The sequence below is a fragment of the Dreissena polymorpha genome, chromosome 1 (genome assembly GCF_020536995.1).
Source record: "Dreissena polymorpha isolate Duluth1 chromosome 1, UMN_Dpol_1.0, whole genome shotgun sequence".
NCBI classification, from domain to species: domain Eukaryota; kingdom Metazoa; phylum Mollusca; class Bivalvia; order Myida; family Dreissenidae; genus Dreissena; species Dreissena polymorpha.
In genome coordinates, this window is record NC_068355.1 from 164,379,034 (window position 1) to 164,401,322 (window position 22,289).

The 22,289-nt window shown below is 35.4% G+C and overlaps 1 protein-coding gene across 1 annotated transcript; it reads right to left on the reverse strand.

Annotated features, from left to right (window-relative positions):
* Positions 1-1,434: 1,434 nt before the first annotated feature.
* LOC127864181 (opsin-VA-like) lies at positions 1,435-21,408 on the reverse strand. The gene is made up of 2 exons (XM_052403871.1): positions 20,866-21,408; positions 1,435-1,665 (listed from the first exon to the last, which is right to left on the reverse strand). The coding sequence occupies exons 1-2, from the start codon at positions 21,406-21,408 to the stop codon at positions 1,435-1,437; spliced, it is 774 nt and encodes a 257-aa protein (XP_052259831.1).
* Positions 21,409-22,289: the final 881 nt, after the last annotated feature.

Genomic DNA, 22,289 nt, shown 5'->3' on the forward strand with positions numbered 1-22,289 from the left:
TTGTTGACCATTGCTAGTTGTATACGGGGCGACCATTGTTGACCATTGCTAGTTGTAGACGGGGCGACCATTGTTGACCATTGCTAGTTGTATACGGGGCGACCATTGTTGACCATTTCATGGGTAGAATGTGATCAAATAAAAAATCTGATAGTAGTTTTAGTATGGTTCAAAGGTCATGATCATTACTTAGTAGTAGAAGATTCTTGAATATTATTCATACGGACTAGCTGGTTTCTGTTAAAAGTCAAACTATTTAGCATGTAGACTTGATATTTAATCTTCTCTTGATCATAACAGAAAATAATTCAAGTAAGTACAGGGATAAATTCACCTGAAGTACCTTGGAGGAAAGTTCAGCCAGTATAGGGCTCGAACCCATGACAGTTGGAACACTAGCACGATGATGAACACACTGTGTTGTATTACACACTCATACGTTTTTTTCCCTAAACCTAAAGCTGACATACATACTCACCTGCTTTTTACCTCTGACAAAATTAATGTAAAACCATGACAAAAATTGCTCCAAGACTACTGATTTAACTATATGACAGTGAAGACTGCCCGTGAAGAACACAATATTTAAGATGATCAACCATCCTCCTTAGCACACTATTACCAGGGTCCTATTGAAGCTGTTAGTCGTGCTCAATTGGTTGATGTCGATTCAGGTACTACTTGAAAGTACCCCGGGAACACTTAAAGATCACCGGCAGCGGTTTTAAAAACCTAAAATATATACCAACTTTATGTGAGATTATAATGTTTTAATGCATATTCATGCCATCATTCAATTAAAACCAACGTATTCAGCGCATATACAGCCGATAACTATGCCGAATTTTCGCACTTTGCGATCGAGTCGACATTTTTGTTCAAACCGGAAGTGACGTAGTCAAATACCACTTGCTTGAGTTCATAACAAACAAATCGGTATCAGCTGTTGTCATAGTAAAGATCGACATATATATCGAAGGTTTTCTTAGGCACTGTACACACACATGACGGCGTATCTTGATTGTATTAAGTATTGACTTATGATTTTGTATTTATGCTTAATTGATCTCGTTGTCGCCATTTCCTTCAAAGTGAAAATTACCTCATTTCTTTTATTTGATATATATATTTGTATATAATTTGTCTTAACAATAAGCCGTGATTTCTATAAATATGACGAAATTATATTGTTCTAAACTCTCCATGAGCGAGTTGAATTTTTATCATAAAGAACAAATACCATGTCAAAATTTATATATTTTGCATGTTATTTCAAATCGAGTTGTCAATACTATCCTCTTGGTGCAGTATGTTGTATATTCTGTTAAAATTATTACTGCAGACAGATAATCTGCTTGTTTTATTACAGTTTTTGCAGATGAAATTGATAACAGTAGATCACTGATAACATGACTTTAGAACATACAGGACCGACTATTTTATGACGACAGCTTGATTTATGTCAGCTGTAAGGTCGTAATACACCAAATTCTGCCAACTTGGTGCAACTTCCATGCCTTGTACTAGCTTGTCAGCCAGGATCTTATGAGGTTGGTCCCCATTCGCGGTCACTGCGGCTGTGATTTCATCCCGCACCTGCAACGCCTCCAAGTAGAATTTGTCGTTGACGTGACTGTGCGCGGTTGATGAAATCGCACGTGATGGCTAAAAAGAAAACATCAAATGAGAATAAATGTACATACTTATATACGTTTGCAACTCAATGCGTCACTAGACTTGAATGGATTAAATTTCAATTCATGACTTACTGCAATAAATGCACTATTCTTTAATATTTTATTTTTTGGATTCATTAAGTTATGAACTTTTCGTACACTAATATAGTTTATTTTTAATTATTAATAATTAACTTACTGGATTGTCGGAAGTGACAGTTCCCTTGCAGTTATCACTTCGTCGCTGAGAACATTCCCATCGAAACGTCGACTTGGTTTCCTTCTTCTTTGTGTACGAGAAACCTTCAAAGCATAACTTAGCAGCGCCTCTCTGACTTCTAATGAACTCCATAATTGAGGAAATGGTTATAGTGATTTGATCATCATTATGGGGTTGTTTTCCCTCGGGACTTCGGTTAGAAACCATTGCCCGAGCACACTGCTTAACATAAAACTCTACGTTTAAGAAGCCGAAAACGGCTATAATATGGTCAGCCCGATTTTACTGGGCTGTACCATTTATAATACAGCAATACATTGCAGTGTTAATGCGGTGATTCAATGAAAATCTATTTTTTTTTAAATATCTGTACTTTTCTATTAAAAAATATCTGTACTTTTCTATTCAAAAAGCGTTTAAAAACGCCGTATTCGATAAACTTATGGACAATGTCTTACCTAAAGCTGTTATAGAGCGGCGTTTTCATTGGTTGACAGTATTTAAAAGCCTGGCTCATTTTGGTTATCTCTTTCACGTCCGCGCAAATGCAAGTAGGTCAATCCGTTTTGAGATGTAAAATTCACACAAAGAACGAACTTGAAATGACTACTTGTAATTTTTTTATAAGAAATTTCGGCCAATCAGCGCCATCGTTATATAAGCCTATTAACCAATACAAACGCCGCTTTTAAACAGCGTTAGGCTCAGCCAATATGCAGTTTATAATGAGTATTCGTTTATATCCCATCTAATTTAATTATAAGTAAAGCTAATTTTTAAATTACTAGATTTTTATTAAAGCACCCCACCAACACTGCAAAGTTTTCTATTTTTATCAATGATACAGCCCAGATAAATCGGGCTGTCCATTTTATGGGCGTTTTTGACCATTTAATGCAGAGTTTTATGTTAAGCAGTGTGCTCGGGCAAGGGTTTATTAACCGAAGTCCCGAGGATAAACAACCCCATTAGTCAGTCAGACCTTGAAATGGCGTCCGCTAGTGAGTTGACATTCTATGTTGCATTTTATACATTTGACGGAAAACAGTTTGCATTTTGAGCAAAGCGTGTCATTCATTTTCAAAAACAAAATCAGTTTCAGTTTGCTTTAATTTGCAGCTAATTAGGCAGGCTGCGAACGTGTTACTGTTAACGATAAGCACTGCGATCTTTTAATCTTTTAATAGGTAGACCGGGCGGACTTTAATTGTTGAGCACTTGTTACCTTTGAAGAAAGCCGCATTGGGTTTATTACATTGAACCGTCGAAAACCGTTATTGGAGAAAATAAACAAATAAATTAATGTTTTCAGCTTGCATAAGGATGTAATAAATTGCATACTAATTGTTTATTTTACTGACGGGGAAAATTTCAAATAATTCAGCCGCGATAACTTTTTAATAGCAAAAATGGGAAAATCACATGATTATCAATATGGCGACGTCCATGCCGATGCAGGTATTATCTGCTGTTTTATACCTTTTATTAATTGCATAAATTTCGCTTACTTTCTAACCATATTAGCAAGAAAGTTATTGGCGTTTTTAGTCATTTTTATACTCGATCTATTTATCGACTTTACTCGCCGTGCAATTTCTTTATTTAGGGGGCACGTCTGCGGATCTTCAATACTGACAGGAGGACACTTCTCCGCCCCCTATTTTTCAGCAGGAGGGCAGTTCTCCGCCCAATAAAAAACAGTGAGGGGGTAGTTCTCCGCCCATTAAAAAACAGTGAAGGGGCAGTTCTCCGCCCATTAAAAAACAGTGAGGGGGGCAGTTCTCCGCCCAGTGAGAAATCTTTGAGGGGGCAGGCAGTTCTCCGAGAGGGGGAGGGGAGCACCTATCATAGAGCCTTGTTGGCATGGTGATTTGCACCAGAACAGGCACTTTAGTGACCTTATTTTGTCAAGAAACCACCAAATCGAATGAACTTAATAAATGAAATGGGCTTATTTAATTTTGCACTCATTATAATGCTGTCATAAGATGACAGTTAACACCCATGTATTGTCTATATAATTTTTATAAAAATTGCAACACAAACTTGTATGATAAATTTAACTTTGTAATCACAGGGACAAATAGGTCTGTGGTAGTCATAATAGCAATAAAACATGTTTTTCTTTTTATTCACTCGGTACACAACACATTTTACACCATTATCCGTATTGTGACAAACATTAAAGTACAACTTGTCACGTAATCGAATGTCAATGTATTTCGTGAAAGTCAAACAAGTCTCTGACTTCTCAAAATTATTTCTTTTATTTTTATAACTATCTCCTAACATCAACATTGTATTTATAGTCTAAAAATTATTTTCCAAGTCTAGCTGTAGTATCTTTCTAACCTAACCGCGGAGCACCGCTTTCCCTCTAAACATCCCCATTTTGTCTCTAAATTAATTTGCATATATTTTCTTTTAAGATTTTGATTGGTCCTCAGCTAGTATGGTTATTATTCATTGGTTGATTCGTCAGAACAATTTTTCATGTATTTACTTGCTTGGCGAATATGCTAAAATCTAATCAATTTATATTGGTACTAATCAATTTATATTGGTATAGAGTAATTCCGTTATATTCGTCAGTACCATAACTTGTGTATCCCAGACAATAGGTGACCCTTTCATCTGTGCTGTTTGATGACCATGCGGGTTACTTGTAATCTCGTATCTATATGCTGACTCTGGACTCATTGTTAAGTATATGACCTTTGATTCTTTTGTCTAATTGACTTTCCAATTTATTGATCCCAATTATCCCACCCTGGGTGTAAACGTATGTGTGTTCTTACTTGAATTTAATCTTAAATCAGGTCTGACTTTCCATTTTATTGATTCCAATTATACCCCACCCTGGGTGTAAACGTATTTGTGTTCTTACTTGAAATAAATCTTAAATCAGGTCTTAGTTTATGCAAATACCTCCCAAGATGTATTATTAAATTCTCAAACTTCATCTTAACATTGCATATACATATTTTTGAAATATACATATTATACTTATTAATTTCCATCATATGAATAAACTCATAAGAATAAACGATAAACGATATGTTATAAACTGTTACATTACACACAAACTTCATCTTAACATATACATATTATTGAAATATACATATTATCCTTATTAATTTCCATCATAAGAATAAACTCATAAGAATAAACGATAAACGATATGTTATAAACTGTTACATTACATCCTTTCTTCCAATTTTCAAACGAGCATTGCATCCAAACGCTGAAACTTTGAAACTGAAACTTGCTAACTTGATGAAACGCCTATTTATATAATTATATTCAATGGCGTTGTACAAAACATGTAAATATACATACAATTGATAAAAATAAGAGTGGTTGATACTTTTATGCAGCATTAATTAAAGGATTAATAATCTAAAAATGTGTGATATAAATAAAAATGCTGTAAGAAACGTAAGCAATAAAACAATACAGGCTACGATATTAAAACACAGGAAAAATAAAAGATTATGTAATAAATTGATATAACTAGGGTTAAGACAATAATTATTATGATTTTATGAGCAAATTTTTGGCAACATAAAGATACTGTTTTTCATTAACTGAAAGGGTACGTGAAAGGATATTTCTGCACTCTGGCTGTCGGATCCCACAGCTACCGGTCGCCTGTCACCCTTACTAACACTTCTTTTGGGTTTTAACCGTATTTGAACTATTGTGACTACAAGTCACAAATAGACTGACCAAGTGTGACTACAAGACACAACTTGAAGGTTAAAATTTCAGTGTGACTATAAGATACAATAAGAGGGGCTAAGCGTGACTAAAAGACCGCTGGATGATGTCATTCAATCATTGAGCAAAGAAGCCCTAATGATTTTTGGTTACCGGTCACTTGTACATATCCTTTTCGAGCAAAGAAGCCCGCACAATTCTTAAATTTCTTAGTCCTCTGAGTCATTGTTGTTGGACAAATAAGCCCATACAACTGAGCCTCGATTTGTTTTGAAATCACAGGTATTCAAATTAAAATAAGTTGTAAAAGTCTCTGAAGAGAAATGTTTTCAAATTCCTTTTGAAAATGTCTATTGAGACAGAAGTCCGAATGCTTGATGGTAGGTCATTCCACAGTTTCGGACCAACAACTCCGAAACTCCTTTCCATGAAAGTTTTTCTCTTTGTGCGTTTCACATCATTACATCCGTCATACGAGACGGTAGATCGTAGGTTACGTGCTGGAACTTTTTCCTTTTAACAGTTCTGTAAGGTATTTTGGCGCGTGACCAACAGAACAATTATACATGAAGTTCAGTCATTTGAATGTTATCCTAGCCTTTACTGGTAGCCAGTGTAGTTCATACAAGGCATCTTTTGAACTGTCATATTTCTGTCGGCCGAGTACCAATTTGGCACACATGTTTTGGATACGTTGAATGTTGTGCACACTGCACTGTCGTATTATCTGTAGATCCGCAATGTCACATAACAATACGAATCATAATCAAATCAAAGTAGATTGAAAATACAAAAATGCCAGTAAATTCTGTATACAGTGACGTTTTCGCGAATTTTGCGTTACTGTAAATAAAAATGGAGGTCGTTCTAGGTCATGCGCATTGGTGTTCGACTACGTCATCGGGGGGAAATAGCGGCGTAAATTTACGAACGCATTTCGGAAATGACCGATCATCAAAATCATCGTTTTTGAGCTCTAAATATTTTTTTTTTTTTAATTTCAATGTTATTATATGGTATTCTTTATCAAATATGATTTTTATGTCAGAATTCTGCCGGTGAACTTTAAGTATACTATGTACCAGGGTAAGGAAAATAAGTTTGAGGCATCCAGCCACACTCTGGGGTACTTTATAGTATATTTTCCAGCCGACAATGACCAATCTTGATTGACTCAGTTGGTAATTGTCGTCTCAGGTACTACTTAAAAGTACCCAGAGTACTCTTACGTATACTACAATATATCCCGGGTTGGAAAAATACGCTTAAAGGCAGCCGGCTATACTCCTGGATATTTTTATCATATTGTTCATACCCCGGGACCCGGGTACTTTGTAGTATCCGGGGTACTATTATGTTATACCTGAGCCGACAATGAACAAATGAGCAAAAGTGGTTACTGTCCTTTCTCAACACTTCAGTTTCAAATCAGCGTTATGGAAATTACACAGTTAAGTAGAAACATTACCGCCATTCGTGATTGAAGCGAATCTTTCACTTCTACATTTATAGTCTATCTGATATACAGGAACATGATACTCCTCTCTTCAATATTTGATAAGGTTGTACTTATACAAAACAGGTTCGATACTAGCTAATGAATATTTTTAATCAGAACTGTTTACATACTGAAATAGAAAAACTTTTTTCTATATTCATGTGTGTGTATTTGTGTGCGTGTGTGTGTGCGCGCATTCGTGTGTATCTGATGAAAGATGTGAATACAACTTTTTTGCTATACTTCATGTAAAAGCTGTTTAATATTTTAGCATGCTATTGTTAAGCATTGTTCACCAATCGATAATATGTCTACATGTTATGCCAACCAATTGTGCAGATACCGTTGTCTTACATAGATTGTTATATGTATGGGCCCGTGCTCTGCGAAAAAAGGTGTTTAATGCATGTGCGTGAAGTGTCGTCTAAGATTTGCCTGAGCAGTCCGCACAGACTAATCAGGGACGACTCTTTCCTCCTAAACAAGATTTTTGCTAAGAAGAGGCTTTCTTGAAGCGAAAAATATCATAAAAGCGGAAAGTGTCGTCCCTGATAAGCCAGTGCGGACTTTTTCTGTAGAATGGTCATGCATTACCAGTTTTACAACTTATCAACATTTTAACATCTGAACTCTTCAACATTTTACGGGGGGGGGGCTGAAATTTCATGTCTGTTTTGACACTTAACTAAAGATAATGTTACTGGTGAACAAATGCCTTTTCTCTTTACTGGGAAATTATTAGTTTTTTTCATAAATATCAAGGTTATTTCCTGAAAAAATATCATTACATATTTATACGAATTAAAATCTATACATTTATAATGGTGACATTATGTGTTTCATTATTGATATATTTTGCAGACAAAAATAAATACAACCCCTTTTCATTAGAGTTGTTAAATGGCAATTTTGTCTCATTTCGAAACAAGGCCATACAATATGATTGTATGTTTATCGTCTAACGGATGCCTGAACTTTTTTGACCAAGCGGAAAATAACCATTTCAAGTGTATGAAAAATGCCTACAGTGACCCATATGACGACAAAACTTGCGCTATTTGTAAAAAAAAACGTGTAGTATTCTTGTTTGGTGAATAGGTGTTATCCATGTCTTCACCACTTTGGAAAACATTATTTACGCCGAAGGCACAGATAAGGCTGACTGATTGGATTAAGCATTAATAGATACATTAAATAATATAATATATACGGTATGTGATTTCGAAAAGATTTTTAATTTATCAGCGTTGTACCAATAGATAAGTAGACTTTACAAAAATCTAGCGCATTTTGGAGTAAGTATGTACTTCAATAGCTCCAAGAGACTGCCGAACAAGTATTTTGGTTTTGAGTAAGATATAATCACTTCCAATATTAATTGTTAAGAATGGTGATTTTCCTCTGATTATCAATAACTGCATTGATTTGAACAATGTGAATCAGTTGTTTTGTATTTAATACTACCTGTTTATATTGTGTTAATTGCCCTTTTAGGATAAATCTTTAAAATATATACCCAGAAATTGAAGATCCTAAATATTATGTGATGTAAAAATGTATTTTAAATTAAATTAAACACCCATATCCATATAATTTTGAATAAATACTGCTATACGAAATGAATGTAGGACATTTTTAAAGCAGTGTGTAGCTTGTCATATTACAGTTTAATTACTGTATTTAAGTAACAAAGCAATATGATAAAAACAATATTTAGGACTGCATGTATACACTAATCACTATACGATTTATGACAATCATGAAGAGATATATTAAACATAAAAACATGTTTATAGACTCGTTATTTGTTTATTCCTGCCTGATTCTTAATTTCGAAAAGTTATGTGGACGCTCAACATAGAATAAAATTTGTATGGCCCAATGCATATTACATATATAAATTTTGGTGATTAGAGAAATTGATTTATGAAACACACAAAATAAGATAGTTGAATAGGCAGCTATACATATTTGCACTCGTCGCGGTACACATGGACCGCTTTCGGACGTATTCATGAACATTTATATAACGTGTTTAGTTGATGAAGTCGTCAGTTGAAGAATGAAATCGTAGGTATGACCAATCCTCCTGTTTTAAGTCGGAGTTTAATAACAGGTCTCGCTGCGTCTTCACGACTGCTTGTATGTCCGTAATGTTATTGACATTTTAATTGGCGTCGCCATTTTGAATGTTATGATGATGTTATTTAAAATCACGTGACTTCGAACGGACTACTTTCCGAGTCCATCACAGAGGTGAATGTAATGAGACCGTCGTGCAAAAGATTGGGTCATATAATGGTTTTTTCCCCCAATCAAATTCGATCTTGGCCATTTCGGCCCCTATTTTTAAAAAGCCCTTAGGTTATAATATATGGTTGATTCGTGTACTTTCTGTTTTTAGCTCACCTGAGCGATAGCTCGAGGTGAGCTATTGTGATCACTCAGCGTCCGGCGTCCGTCCGTCCGTCCGTCCGTCCGTAAACAATTTGTAAACATCTTCTTCTACTAAACCATTGAGCCAATTTCAACTAAATTTCATGTGGAGCATCCCTAGGTCATGGGACAAAAGAATTGTTAAAAAAAATTTGATCGCATAACCAAGATGGCCGCCATGACCATATATGGTAAAAACCTTAAAAAATCTTCTTGTCAGAAACCGCTCATCAGATTTTCAAAAAAATTCACAGGGATGACCTTTGAGGGCTCCCCTGAAAAAGTTGTTCAAAGAAATTTGATTCGTCTAAAAACATGGCCGCAGGAGCTCGTTGAACTTTGCATGTTTATTCGTTTTTGCCTATTTTGTGAAAACTTTCAAAAATCTTCCACATTTTTTGTCCGATCCTTTCCAAATTTGCACAGTGTCTTTATATCAATGAGGACATGAAACCTACAAAAAAATGAGCATTATTGGTCCATGAAGTACAGAATTACCTCCCCTTGAATTGAGAAAATGGTGTTTATGCAATAAAGTCCCTTTATGCAATAAAGTCCAAATTTTTCATCCAATTCTTTCCAAACTTGTTTATATATCAGATTAAAAAGAATAAAATTTTCTTTATTATGTTTTTTCCTTCATGAAAATCCATAAAGGATAAGTGTTATTAATCGTTGCTTAATTAATGAACAATGCGAATTATCGGTATTGATTTTTTTCCTGACATGCCGTCCCAGATATTAACCGCTTTCAGCTGTAGACTGTGCACCAATACATCGCCGTGTTATTGACCTGAAAAATTCATACGCAGTCGGCATAAACACCGGTCATCGAGACAAATTACTGATGTGAAAACAAATCGTAAACAAATCGTACATCGTAGAGGATTAAATAAACAATTACATCTGATTAAAGATTAAAGATTGCTGCCGATTTAAATCAATTTGAGTACTTTTTGCGTATATTTGATGCCGAATGGGAAGCTGTGTTTAGACTTAAGTTGAGAAAAATGGCAACGAGATACTTGCCTGTTGGTAGCTAAAGAAACTTCAGCGTACAGTTTATAATGGGTGGCCATTCCCCGCTGTAGTCTACGGGCGGGTAGTGAACTGGTTGAGAAAAGTGAAAGCTTTGTGGAAAAGCGGTTTGAGAAGTTTGTAAGAAAACCCTGAATTATCAGTCTTGTGGGAAGATGGCATTGCGTCTCCACGCAGAGGGCCCTTATCACATAAAGAATATAAGAACCATCAAGACCAACCAGGTAGGGTTTTTATTTTTTTAAACTAACACCCCGAATTTTGTCGTATTTTCTGTTGCTAAAGTTTACTGTTTAGGTTGTTTTGCATCAAAAATCGGCAAGATAGATCTTGCAAATTTGCCAATTTTTTTATATTAATAACGTATGATTCATTGATTGTGATCTTTTAAAACATTTTGACCTTTGAATAAAGCATAAATCAGGGAAAGAATTTTAACAGTAATTGAAAATACGATCAAATACGCCATTTTTGCTGACTGGGACAGGTCTTTTTTAGTTAAATAAAATGTTTTATTGTCCCCAACATATGAGCCCAGCAGCAAGAAATGTTGTTTTTTTTACTTTTTGTAAAACAAATATGGGCAACCTACCGTAATCCAAATTCGCCGACACATTAATTCGACGATGTTCTATTTTTATCGAATAAATGGATGATTATTGTCTTGGAATCATTTCAAAGTAATACAGCCGAGTTTAAAATTATTATTTTGTGCTATTAAACATTCATTATTTCTTAAATTATTTGCTAAATATTGCTTCATGTAACCGTTACATCGTCAAATTTGGGTCACACCAGGATACAATTATTTAGCATTCAAACAACGATTGGGATAAAAACTAGGGGAACCCATGCTGAAATTTTCAATTTTAACTGTTTAGCAGAAGCCACCATACCCAATTTTCTTAGGTGTATGTGGAGGCTTCTGGCAGCATGATTCTGTGAATATAAATGGTGACATTTGATTCTGCATTAATTAAACATGTATTATTGACTTTTTTAAAGTATGTGTAAAAAATATAATTTGTAACCACTGTTACAGGTTTTATCTGGTTCTTCAAAAGCAACCCCTGCAGTCGAGTCCATGCCAGACAGAGGGTGCATGTGAATGAATTGCCTTTTGACTAACTTTGTGTTCTTTATCAAATACATGAAGATTTTTAAATATATGTGTATGTAGTTTTTTTAAGAAAATAGAATCACCAGAACAGGTACAGGCTCCCTTTAAATGTGTCGAATCCAGGAGCTTCTGGGGGCCTCTGGCCCCCTTGTCCCCTGGACCCACCGAGGGCCCTGCGGCCCCCTGGCCCCCAGCTTTAAGTTCAGGATTTTCAAAATATCCAACTTTGACCCCTGCAAATGCTTTGCTAAAACTTTGGCTACAGTTTCTAAAATTTGGCTACACAAAATTCCATTTGGCTAAAATGTTGGCCACAGAAATTTTTGGGCAAGAGGAGCCCCGTTTGGATTGTATTTGGGTCATCTGGGGTCAGCAACTAGGCACTAGGTCAAATAATAGAAAAACCTTGTGTAGACTATAGAGGTCACAGTTTTCATCAGATTTTATAGTCAGAATGTTTGTCTTGTTAAAATCTGGATTGGGATTGACTTTGGGTCATCTAGGGTCAAAAACTAGGTCAGATTAAAAAAACAAACTTTTGTAGACAGTAGAGGTCACAGTTTTCATTAAATCTTTATGAAAATTGGCCAGAATATTTATCTTGGGTTGGGATTGTATTAGGGTCATCTGGGGTCAAAAACTAGGTCAAATCATAGAAAAACTTTGTGAAGACAATAGAGGTCATAGTTTTCATATGATCTTAATGAAATATGGTCAGAATGTTTATCTTGATAATATCTAATTTTGGATCGTATATGGGTCATCTGGGGTCAAAAATTAGGTCACCGGGCAAATTCTAGTAAAACCTTGTGTAGATGAAAGAGGTCACAGTTTTCATCACGTCTTATTGAAATTTTGTCAGAATGTATTAATTAATGAAATTTGGCTTGGGATTGTATATGGGTCTAATAAAATTTAAGTTCATGAAGCATGGTTAGTCAGGTGAGCGATTCAGGGCCATCATGGCCCTCTTGTTGTGTATGTTACCTAAAAGGATTTTATTTTTTTGTTGTTCATTGCTGAAATGCATTTAAGGTTTATATTTCGTATACAGTTGTAATGCGATTTTGTATACACTTGTTTTTTTTTTTAACCTTTTAACCGTGTGTTTTTACCGCGCATTATGCCATACTTCGCTTCCGTTTCGTGTATGGTATACATTTCCCAAATTATTTCCGAGCATGTTCGGAAAAGGTAGTATTTTCTATATTTTCGTGGAGGGATATACTTCATTTTGTCCCGTCCATTATGCCAATCCGGAAAATGTTCTAATGTTATTTGCTTTATGGCATTTTATAATAAATGTCATTTTCTATCAACAATATTGTGTTTGTTCTTTCCTTTACGACATACGAGTCTGTCCGGTTTCTGACGTTTTCATTACAACCTATACCAATACATAAATACAATTTTGCAATTATAATGAAAAAAATCCGATTATCTCGCAATCTGTCATGTTTACGTTATTTTATTTGCACATTACATTCGAACATCTTTGCTGTCATTAGCATTATCATTAGCAACTCTGTCAGAGGGCTAGCCGATGACGTTAAGCAGTTAGATTAATAATAGAAAAACAAGAGGTTCGCAGCAGATATCACTGTCCTGTAGAAATGGTTGTCCGGTTAGCGCAGTGGTTGGTGAACACCTCTCACCTCGGCGATCTGGGATCCCGTGACCGAGAGCATGTGAATTTGGTTGATGGTCACCATACAGGACACGTGGGGTTGTGTCCTGGTATTACGATTTCACCCGAAACAAATGACTGCACCACAATTAAACAACTGCAAGTAGGTTGAAATTGCAGCTATCATTTAAAAATCGTCCCAACTCTTGTGTGTCTAATTCATTTATAACGTGGGAGTACTTGGTCACACTCCGGGTCCACACGTTATGCAGCAACAGGCGCGGAAGAACCTTATATACTTCGAAAAACAAACTCACAATATCAGTTTAGGGTCGCATCTAGGAGAGTTACGGTAAGGAATGTGTGCCTCTCTTTGGGTTATTGTAATCTATGTATTTGACCCCCTTTTTATTTATGTTTTACCGTTGCTGAATCTGTTAAATTATAGGTTTGTTTTGCAGAGAAACGCACATTTATTGAATGATATAAAATTAACATTTAAATGACTATTGATCAATGAAATATTGAAAGTAATCATAAACTTAACACCTTCTTGTGTGTTTTTTTTTACATATAATCTCCGCATTTTACAGAAATAAAGAATTTTAAGGCAAAAGCAATTGTGAAAGGTGTACTTAAAAAGGCTTAGTTTACTAAAATATTACGTTTTGTCGCTAAATATTGCTGCATAGACACATACTTAAAGTGTTATTGTTATTTTTAAGAGTTTTACGTGTGAAGCATCTAATACATCACATCGAGGCTGGACGTCTCAAGTAACGCCACCCATTCACGAAGCATCGAATGGCAGCATTTAAAAAAATTAAGAATAACGAAACAAGTAACACAATATCTATAGTGAATATAGTAGACTATGAAGTACTATGAAATTGAAATATGTTCTCTTTACCTCAAAACTTCTAGCGAATGCATCGGTGTGTTTTCAGAAATCAGTCACAAGGAACTACTTCTTCGCGATGCAGGTTTCGAAACACTGAATCGATTATATTAATATTTAAATCTCGTCAAAAGTGATGCTCATAATTATTGATAATACTAAATTATGATATATAGGTGCAAATAAAAAGATTGACCATCAACCAAAGAAACAAATATGAATTTCAAAATAAGAAAATCAACTATAATCTTTCCTCGCTAAGAGTATATCACTCTATGCGTTTGTCACATATAAACCTGTACCAATAGTATGATACTATTTGCATGTGTTACATCTCATCCTGTACTTGAAGTATAACACTCTATGCATGTGTCACATCTCAACCTGTACTTGAAGTTTATCACTGTATGCATATGTTACATCTAAACCTGTACTTGAAATATAACACTCTATACATGTGTTACATCTTAACCTGTACTTGAGGTTTAACACTCTTTGCATGTGTTACATCTGAACATGTATTTGTAAATGAAGGAATAACTTTATTCAAGGATCAAAAACATACAAAACATAAAATAAATGTTCATTCATAAATATATACATTACCATTAAATCGTTGAAAGAATATTAATACATGATTATATATATATATATAAGATATGTGTGTGTGTGTGTGAAATAGACATTGGTTTAGGCCTATATTACATGCATAAGAAAACGTGGGGAAAATTCTCCCTCTGATCGAATACCCCTCCCCACCCCCACCCCAATAAAAGAACATAAAAGAAGAAGCTCCAGTCTGTATTATATCATATTTGTTAATTACTCGCACGAACGAAGTAGGGACCTACTTATAACACACCATCCCCTTACAATTGATATCTAATTCTAAGTGTTCTATACAGTGCTCAAATAAGGTTCATTAGGACAAGAAGTACCCCTGGGAAAATTACACTCCTAGTGAACTAGAACACAATTATATTTACATCTTTAGGCATAGGGGTATGCAGTAAGAGGAACAATATATATTTATAATATGTATTTATATTTACAACATTTACATAGACATGTGATTCACCAGTCGCGCTATTTAGTTCTTCAAAACTAAAGATAGCAAGAATGCGAGTGAAGAACAACACTAAGGCACCATTAACCTTATAATTAAAACTCTTTACAGTGACAGTTTGCTCTTTACCCAAAAGAAACAACAACAACAAAACAACAATAAACATCCCGCACGGCAACAACAAACCACTCAACCCAAACAACCCACATCAACAATACCGTCAACAACAACATCAACACAAGCATCAGGAAAATATTATCCGCATAATAAAAACCGGTTATGAAGGCCAGAAATAATTCAAACTCCGTTATTTACCTTAAGTTTTGTCAATCGAACGCTCTAGCTCCGCCTTCTCCGGCCGTCTTCAGATAAGCGCAAGGTTGTTATGGGAACAAAATAACGATAGTCTGCGATTATTAAACACTATAAAGCCCTGTCAATGTCTGCGACGAAACACAATATTAATGAAAGCGATCCAAACGTCACCTCGTGGAACGCCGAAGGGGTAGGAATTAATAATTCAAATAAAAAAATGTATGAGCTATACAACTATATTGATACCAATATTAAAAGTACATGTAAAATGCGTACATGAAACTCATTAAAAAAATCACCGACAACTTGCGGCAAGTTGATCTCAAGGGCTAACTAGAGCCTGCACGATCAAGGCAAAGAGAAACCCAGGCATTCCCTTTACTGAAATAGATATCAACCAGGACCCCATTAAATCGTGTGCGATCACACTTTACTTGTAAAAGCACATATATTACCGTTAACAATACCTATATTCACAGGCTAAAATACTACAACTTAAAGCTATTCAAATTATTCCACGGTAGATTACAGAAATAATAATATTATCGTCGGGCATTTCGAATAAAAACACCATTGTTGGAACTCCGAGGGTGATCCACGATGTGTCGATAATGACGAAATTCTAAAATTCATTTACGGCAACAGCCTTAACTTCATTAATGATGGATAAAAAAGGCGATTGGCTGGCCACGAAGACAACTTTGTTAGCGCGATCGATCTTACCCCTATTTAATCCCACATGCAATCCATAAGAGAATGCTACGTCAAAGACGATTGTTTTGACAGTGACCATCTCCCAAATAATAATAAATATTAAAATGCTTACGTGACTTGGGATTTAAGTTTTTGTAATGATGGCTTTATTTGCATCGGTGACATAACTTTGTAAGGGATTTTAGGGAACAAACAGACTGACTAATTTGCTAGCGTACGTTCTCCAGAGGGTCAGTTTTCCGAGCTAACGCTTAGCACACACGAACTGATCCCAATCATCACACATAGAGCATATACTGTACAGAACTTAAGAGACAGAAAAAGAAAGAATGATACTTCTTCCCCACTATAAATATCATTAGGCCGAACGTCCAACACGGCTGGACTTTACTGTCTCTTACAAAACTCTTCAGATAACAATACCAAAACGGGACAATACTTCACATTAACACATAATCAGGGGTAATATGTAACACATAATATATCATAACTTATTAACATTCACAGAGGCAGGTCAACCCATAGATGCAGCCGTAATGATACAGTCGGACCTAAACATAAACTCTTAAATACACACACATGTGGGGGAACATTTGGATCTTGTTAATCACTTTAGAGCCAACCATGTTTGTCTCATACCAACATTCTTTGCCTCTCGTAGTTCGTGAAAATTAAAGAGATTACCTGTCACTTTTTAGACGACGAAAGGAAACAATATTTTACTTTATAAAAAAAACATGTTTACATGCCCTCACAATCCTCTTTTCTTTCAAAGTGTGACCTTGACCTTTGAGGTATGACGACAGTGTTACATGCGTCGCGTCGTTTATGATATGTGCAGTATTTTTTTTCAATAAATCTATACATGTGTATATTGCAAAGTTATGGCTGGGAGAAAATGTATAGTTTGAGCGCTGACCTCTTGGTCTGACATTGACCTTTGAGACAGGGGGTCATGTGTCACACGCGACGCGTCGTCTTATTAATATTTACGTTTTTATCGAGATATTTTAAACTCATTAATCTATGGCAAAGGTATGCCTGATATTGGAATTTACAAATTGTACCCTTTTCATCTTTGGGTGACCTTGATCTCTGAGGTAGGGAAAAGAATGAAACACATGAAACGTATTTTTTTTATCGTTAACATTTGTGATTACAAATTCAGGAATATATGACACAAGTTATGGCTGATGTAGGAATTAAGACGGACATATTGATAGTAAGACGGACGTACAGGCGCAAAGACAGTGTGATTTATATTTGCCGTTTTTTTTTTTATAAGAGTCATATAAAACAACACTTACCAACATTCCAACATTAAAACAAATATCCGTTCATCAATGGAACTATAAGGAAGTTTGATTCGTTTGCATCCGATATGAGTCTGCGGCCGGTAAATTCTGCGTAGCTACCGCTGATACGGAGCTACAGCACACCAACTTCTCGCGAAAGCTTTTGTTCAGTAGGGCGTATACTAACGGGTTCCAAATGACTTCCGTCTTAGCAAACCATGCGGCCGTTCGGGTCAGGATTGGGTCGAGTTCTTTTGGGCTTGCGAACACGGTGTAGAAAGAGACGATTGTGTAAGGTGTCCAAGATATGACAAATGCCACTGAAATAATGAATTAAATTGGATATCAGTTGTACTTCGTTATAAAACGAATGTGACTGAGCTATTGTATTATGATATGGAAACCATCCGTGCCGTTTCAAGACACAACGAATGCCACTGAACTATTGTTTATTAATTGGAATGGGGGATTTCCCGATTGGTTCAATAGACAAATATGAGAAAGAAAATGTTGTTTATTTGCCGAATAATAAATTTAATTCGAACATCGTTTCGATTCTGATACGATTTTATACAATTTATTTAACTTAAATGATAATTAGATATTAAATATAAATAATGTATCATGTATTAATTACTATACAACACGCGCATATAAATCATAAAGAACTCAACAATTAATCATATAGAACTCAGCAAAGACAACGAGCGAGCAGATTGCGTCAAGCCAACAGGTTATTTGTAGGAAATGTTGAGTAAAAGCAACATTCAGATCTTATGACTCCGCTACAATGCACCAAGAATGTTTGTTAATAAAAAGAAAGATCATAGCAAGCGATAGTGTTGGCATTCGATCGGTTGTGAGTAATAGAAAAGAACAACAAGTTGTTCGATTGTTTCCATGATCCCGACAGACCCCAATTTTTTGTTCAGTGTTGTATCCAGAGGGGATTAAAAAATAATAGACACAGAAAAATGATGCACTCTTTGTTCCTGATATATTTCACCCGATTTAAATGCATTTTCAAATATTTTGTTTACATAAATGTTTCATTTTCATGTATTTGAGTTGACAAAAAAATTCATTTTATGTGATTTAACACTTTTAATAAAGCGCACTATGTCACGATATGTCTCAAATTATGTTAGATCATTGCACTGTTTTAACACTTAATTACTTTTAGATATGCCATCTTTTACTGTTAAAACGGTGAAAATAAATCAGAACACTTTAACTGACAGGCGGAACGAAACAAGCAGCGTCTATGTGTCCACTGGTGTCGTTTCTCAACTAGCATGTGTGATAATGCGCTTTGAATAGGGGTTGTAACTATTTTTTTTAGATTGAGACAAATTAGACGGGAAGCGTTGTTTTGTAAAGTAAGTTGATAATAAATAAAATTAATAAATATCAGTATTTATAGAATTGCAGTATGAGTATGAGTTTGAAACATAACAATCGGTTTATTGAAAAAAATCACTATGTAATTTCAACGCGGATGACATCTGGGAGAATTCGTATTTCACAAAATATTGCACGAGTAATTATAGTTATCGGACAACGCAGTCATACCGCCATAATAGAAGAACATAAGTACACACTTACAGACTATACCCAACGAAATCTTGACCAGGTGAACCTGTTCACGTCTTCGGTTCAACACCGCGTCGCCTAAGGCATGTGTCACTTGAACTGTCGACCGATGGACCTTTAATTTAGAATCAGAAGTTTAAAGCATTAGTTTAACTCTTTTAGCAGCGAGTTTTGTTGAAGTAAACATTATACTCGCTCTAAAGTACATTTGCTTAAGGCAGAACTAATGAGATCTACAAACAAACGCCGTACTCGAAAAGCGTTTCGTCAATAATTGGAAATCTATGGCAAATACCGGAAAATATATATAAAAAAACACGTAATCAATGAGCGTTTATATTAAAAATATAAATGTTCATATCTCTTTCAGATTTAATAATAACATAATTTAAACATAAATTCAATTGTTTTTATTAATGTCGTTTCGTCGCAACGGCTATTTACACGATTTGTATTAATTTAACCCTTGATATCAACATCCGCGCAAAGATTTAAAGGGGCCTTTTCACAGATTTTGGCATTTTTTTAACTTATTCATTAAATGCTTTATATTGATAAATGTAAACATTGGATCATAAAAGCTCCAGTAAAAAAATCAAGAAAAAAATAAAAAAAGGAAAAGAACATTGCCCGGAGCAGGTTTCGAACCAGTGACCCCTGGAGTCCTGCCAGAGTCCTGAAGTAAAAACACTTTAGCCTACTGAGCTATTCCGCCGTGTACACATCTATGATGTATTTTATACCTTATATAAGCAATCTTCGTAGTTTCACAAAATTTAACGACAAAAACAGAACTCTCCAAATTATTCAATCGTTTCGCGTTGCAACGCTTTATAATTTTTAGGTTTTAAAATCGTCAAAAGATGCATATAATGGCTATATTAGAGCATGGTTAATGTTCAGTAGTACTGTTTCCTCACAAATATCATAACTAAAACGAAAACTTACGAATCTGAAACAACTTTTTTCAATTTTTTCAATTTACCAAAGCGTGAAAAGATCCCTTTAAATGGTTCCAAGCATAGCTCGATATCAAATCCCTGCCGTTTTAACCAGCCACGTGATTATAGCCGAGCCACGTGGTGCAATATTTGTCCCGTTTTTAGTTTTCTTTTTTTAGTTTATGTAATTGATTTTGTATTATGAACCTGAAATTATACACTATCTTAAAAATATATCAGAACATGATACTACTTTTCAATGTATAATACTTAAATAAAAAATCCTTTCAAATCTAGAAGGATTTTCTTGTGAATACAGTGGTTATCGCCAAGTATCCGTGGTGAGATAACCGCTGCGTGGAGTTTGTCTTAATATTTGATGTTATTGTTGTTGATGATGATGCTTCCTCATAGTTATTTGTAAACAAAACTGCATTTGACTGAATCATTTCCTGTTGTTTTCAATGAAGCATCAGTGATATGAAATTGGGATTACCAGGTTAATGCATTTCATTACGCATGCATTACATCAGGAATTATTGTTTTATATAAATCTTAAAATAAATATATATTTGACTACTAAATAAGCATTTTATTTCTTTTATTGGGCTTTGTTTATACGCTCCAAAACAATATGAACAATTTAAAAACAACAACATTGTATTACGATTGAATGAACAATTAGTGCGCAAAATCGTGTTATCTTACCGTTTTGATTATCCTTACATAGCAGACGCCCATGAAAGTCATGGGTGTTACGAAGCACACGATTCCGATGAGCATCAAATAGCCCAGGCCGGTGCGACTCCGGTCATTCCAGGCGAGCCCGCAGCTAGTCCCGTGGGCCTCTAGCCCGTATGACCCGAGCCCGAGTAGCGGCGAGACCGCGAGAAGCAAGGAGATGAGCTGACACACTGCGAACGCTAGAGCGACCCGCCATTTTTCGACATGTGCATTAATGACTGGCACAGCCACTATAGCCAGGTAGCGGATATAAGTGATGCATACGTGATAGAACATGGAGGATATTCCGAAGTAATAGGCAATGAACGCTTCGGATATACACGATGCTTCTGACAAGTGCACTAACCAATGTCCGGAAAACTCCGCTATGATTACGGGAATAAAGGCTAAAGCGGAGCTCATAAAGCCGTTGACGATGATCGCTATTATGAAAAACGTGTTGACGTTGATCATTTTCGGGTTCCTAGCGAAAACTCCCATGGTTAGGCCGTTCAAAGTGATTCCCATGACGAAAAGTAGCAAAATAAATAATCCGGACGAGATTTCAATCCACCGCGGGGAGTCAAAAGCGCTCGTTATATTGAACATGGCGTTTCCCCTAAAATAATATTGCTACTGTACAAAATATTTCCAAAAGGGTAGATATTCTGCAAAATATTATCTTGCAAAATCGTCGCTTATTCAACTGAAATTATCTAATGTACAGTTAGCGCAGTGGTTGGTAAACACGTTTGTAAACAAGGCGACTCGGGCTAAATCTCCGGCACATGTGAGCTTGGTTGTGAGGTTTCTTTCGTGTACTACGGTTTTCCCACAAATCACAATTCTGCATCATAATTTCATAACTTTCAGTTAAAGCTATAATTGAGAATTCGTCTCAATTTTCGCAAGTCTAGTTAGTCAATCAGAGGTATGAGTACTGGACCACACTCAGGGTCCCACACACAATACAGCATGAGGCAAGGAAATACTACTAAGTTTCGAAACACAACACTGCACGTATGTTCGTCTAACGCAAATTTGCCTATCAATTCCATCGACAGTTTTAGAGAGCTAATGACTAAGGAAAGTCTGTGACGTATTGTTTTCATTGACATCTTGTACGCAGTTCAAACATGCGTCAATAACTTGTTGTTTTGCGGGAGTCGGTTGACACAAGTGAGTGTAAGTATGAATTATTTCCGATTGTTTCAATATTTCATCATAACATACACACGCACACAGATTCTAAATATGTTCATCGTATGTGTCCTATATTTTGATTTAAGACCTTCCAACTAGAAAATATTATTTTAATTGGATTAGGACATTACCATTTAAATATATGAAGTTAATCTCTAAGAAAATGATTGTGATTTTAAGACACATTAAACGGCAATAGCTGTAAG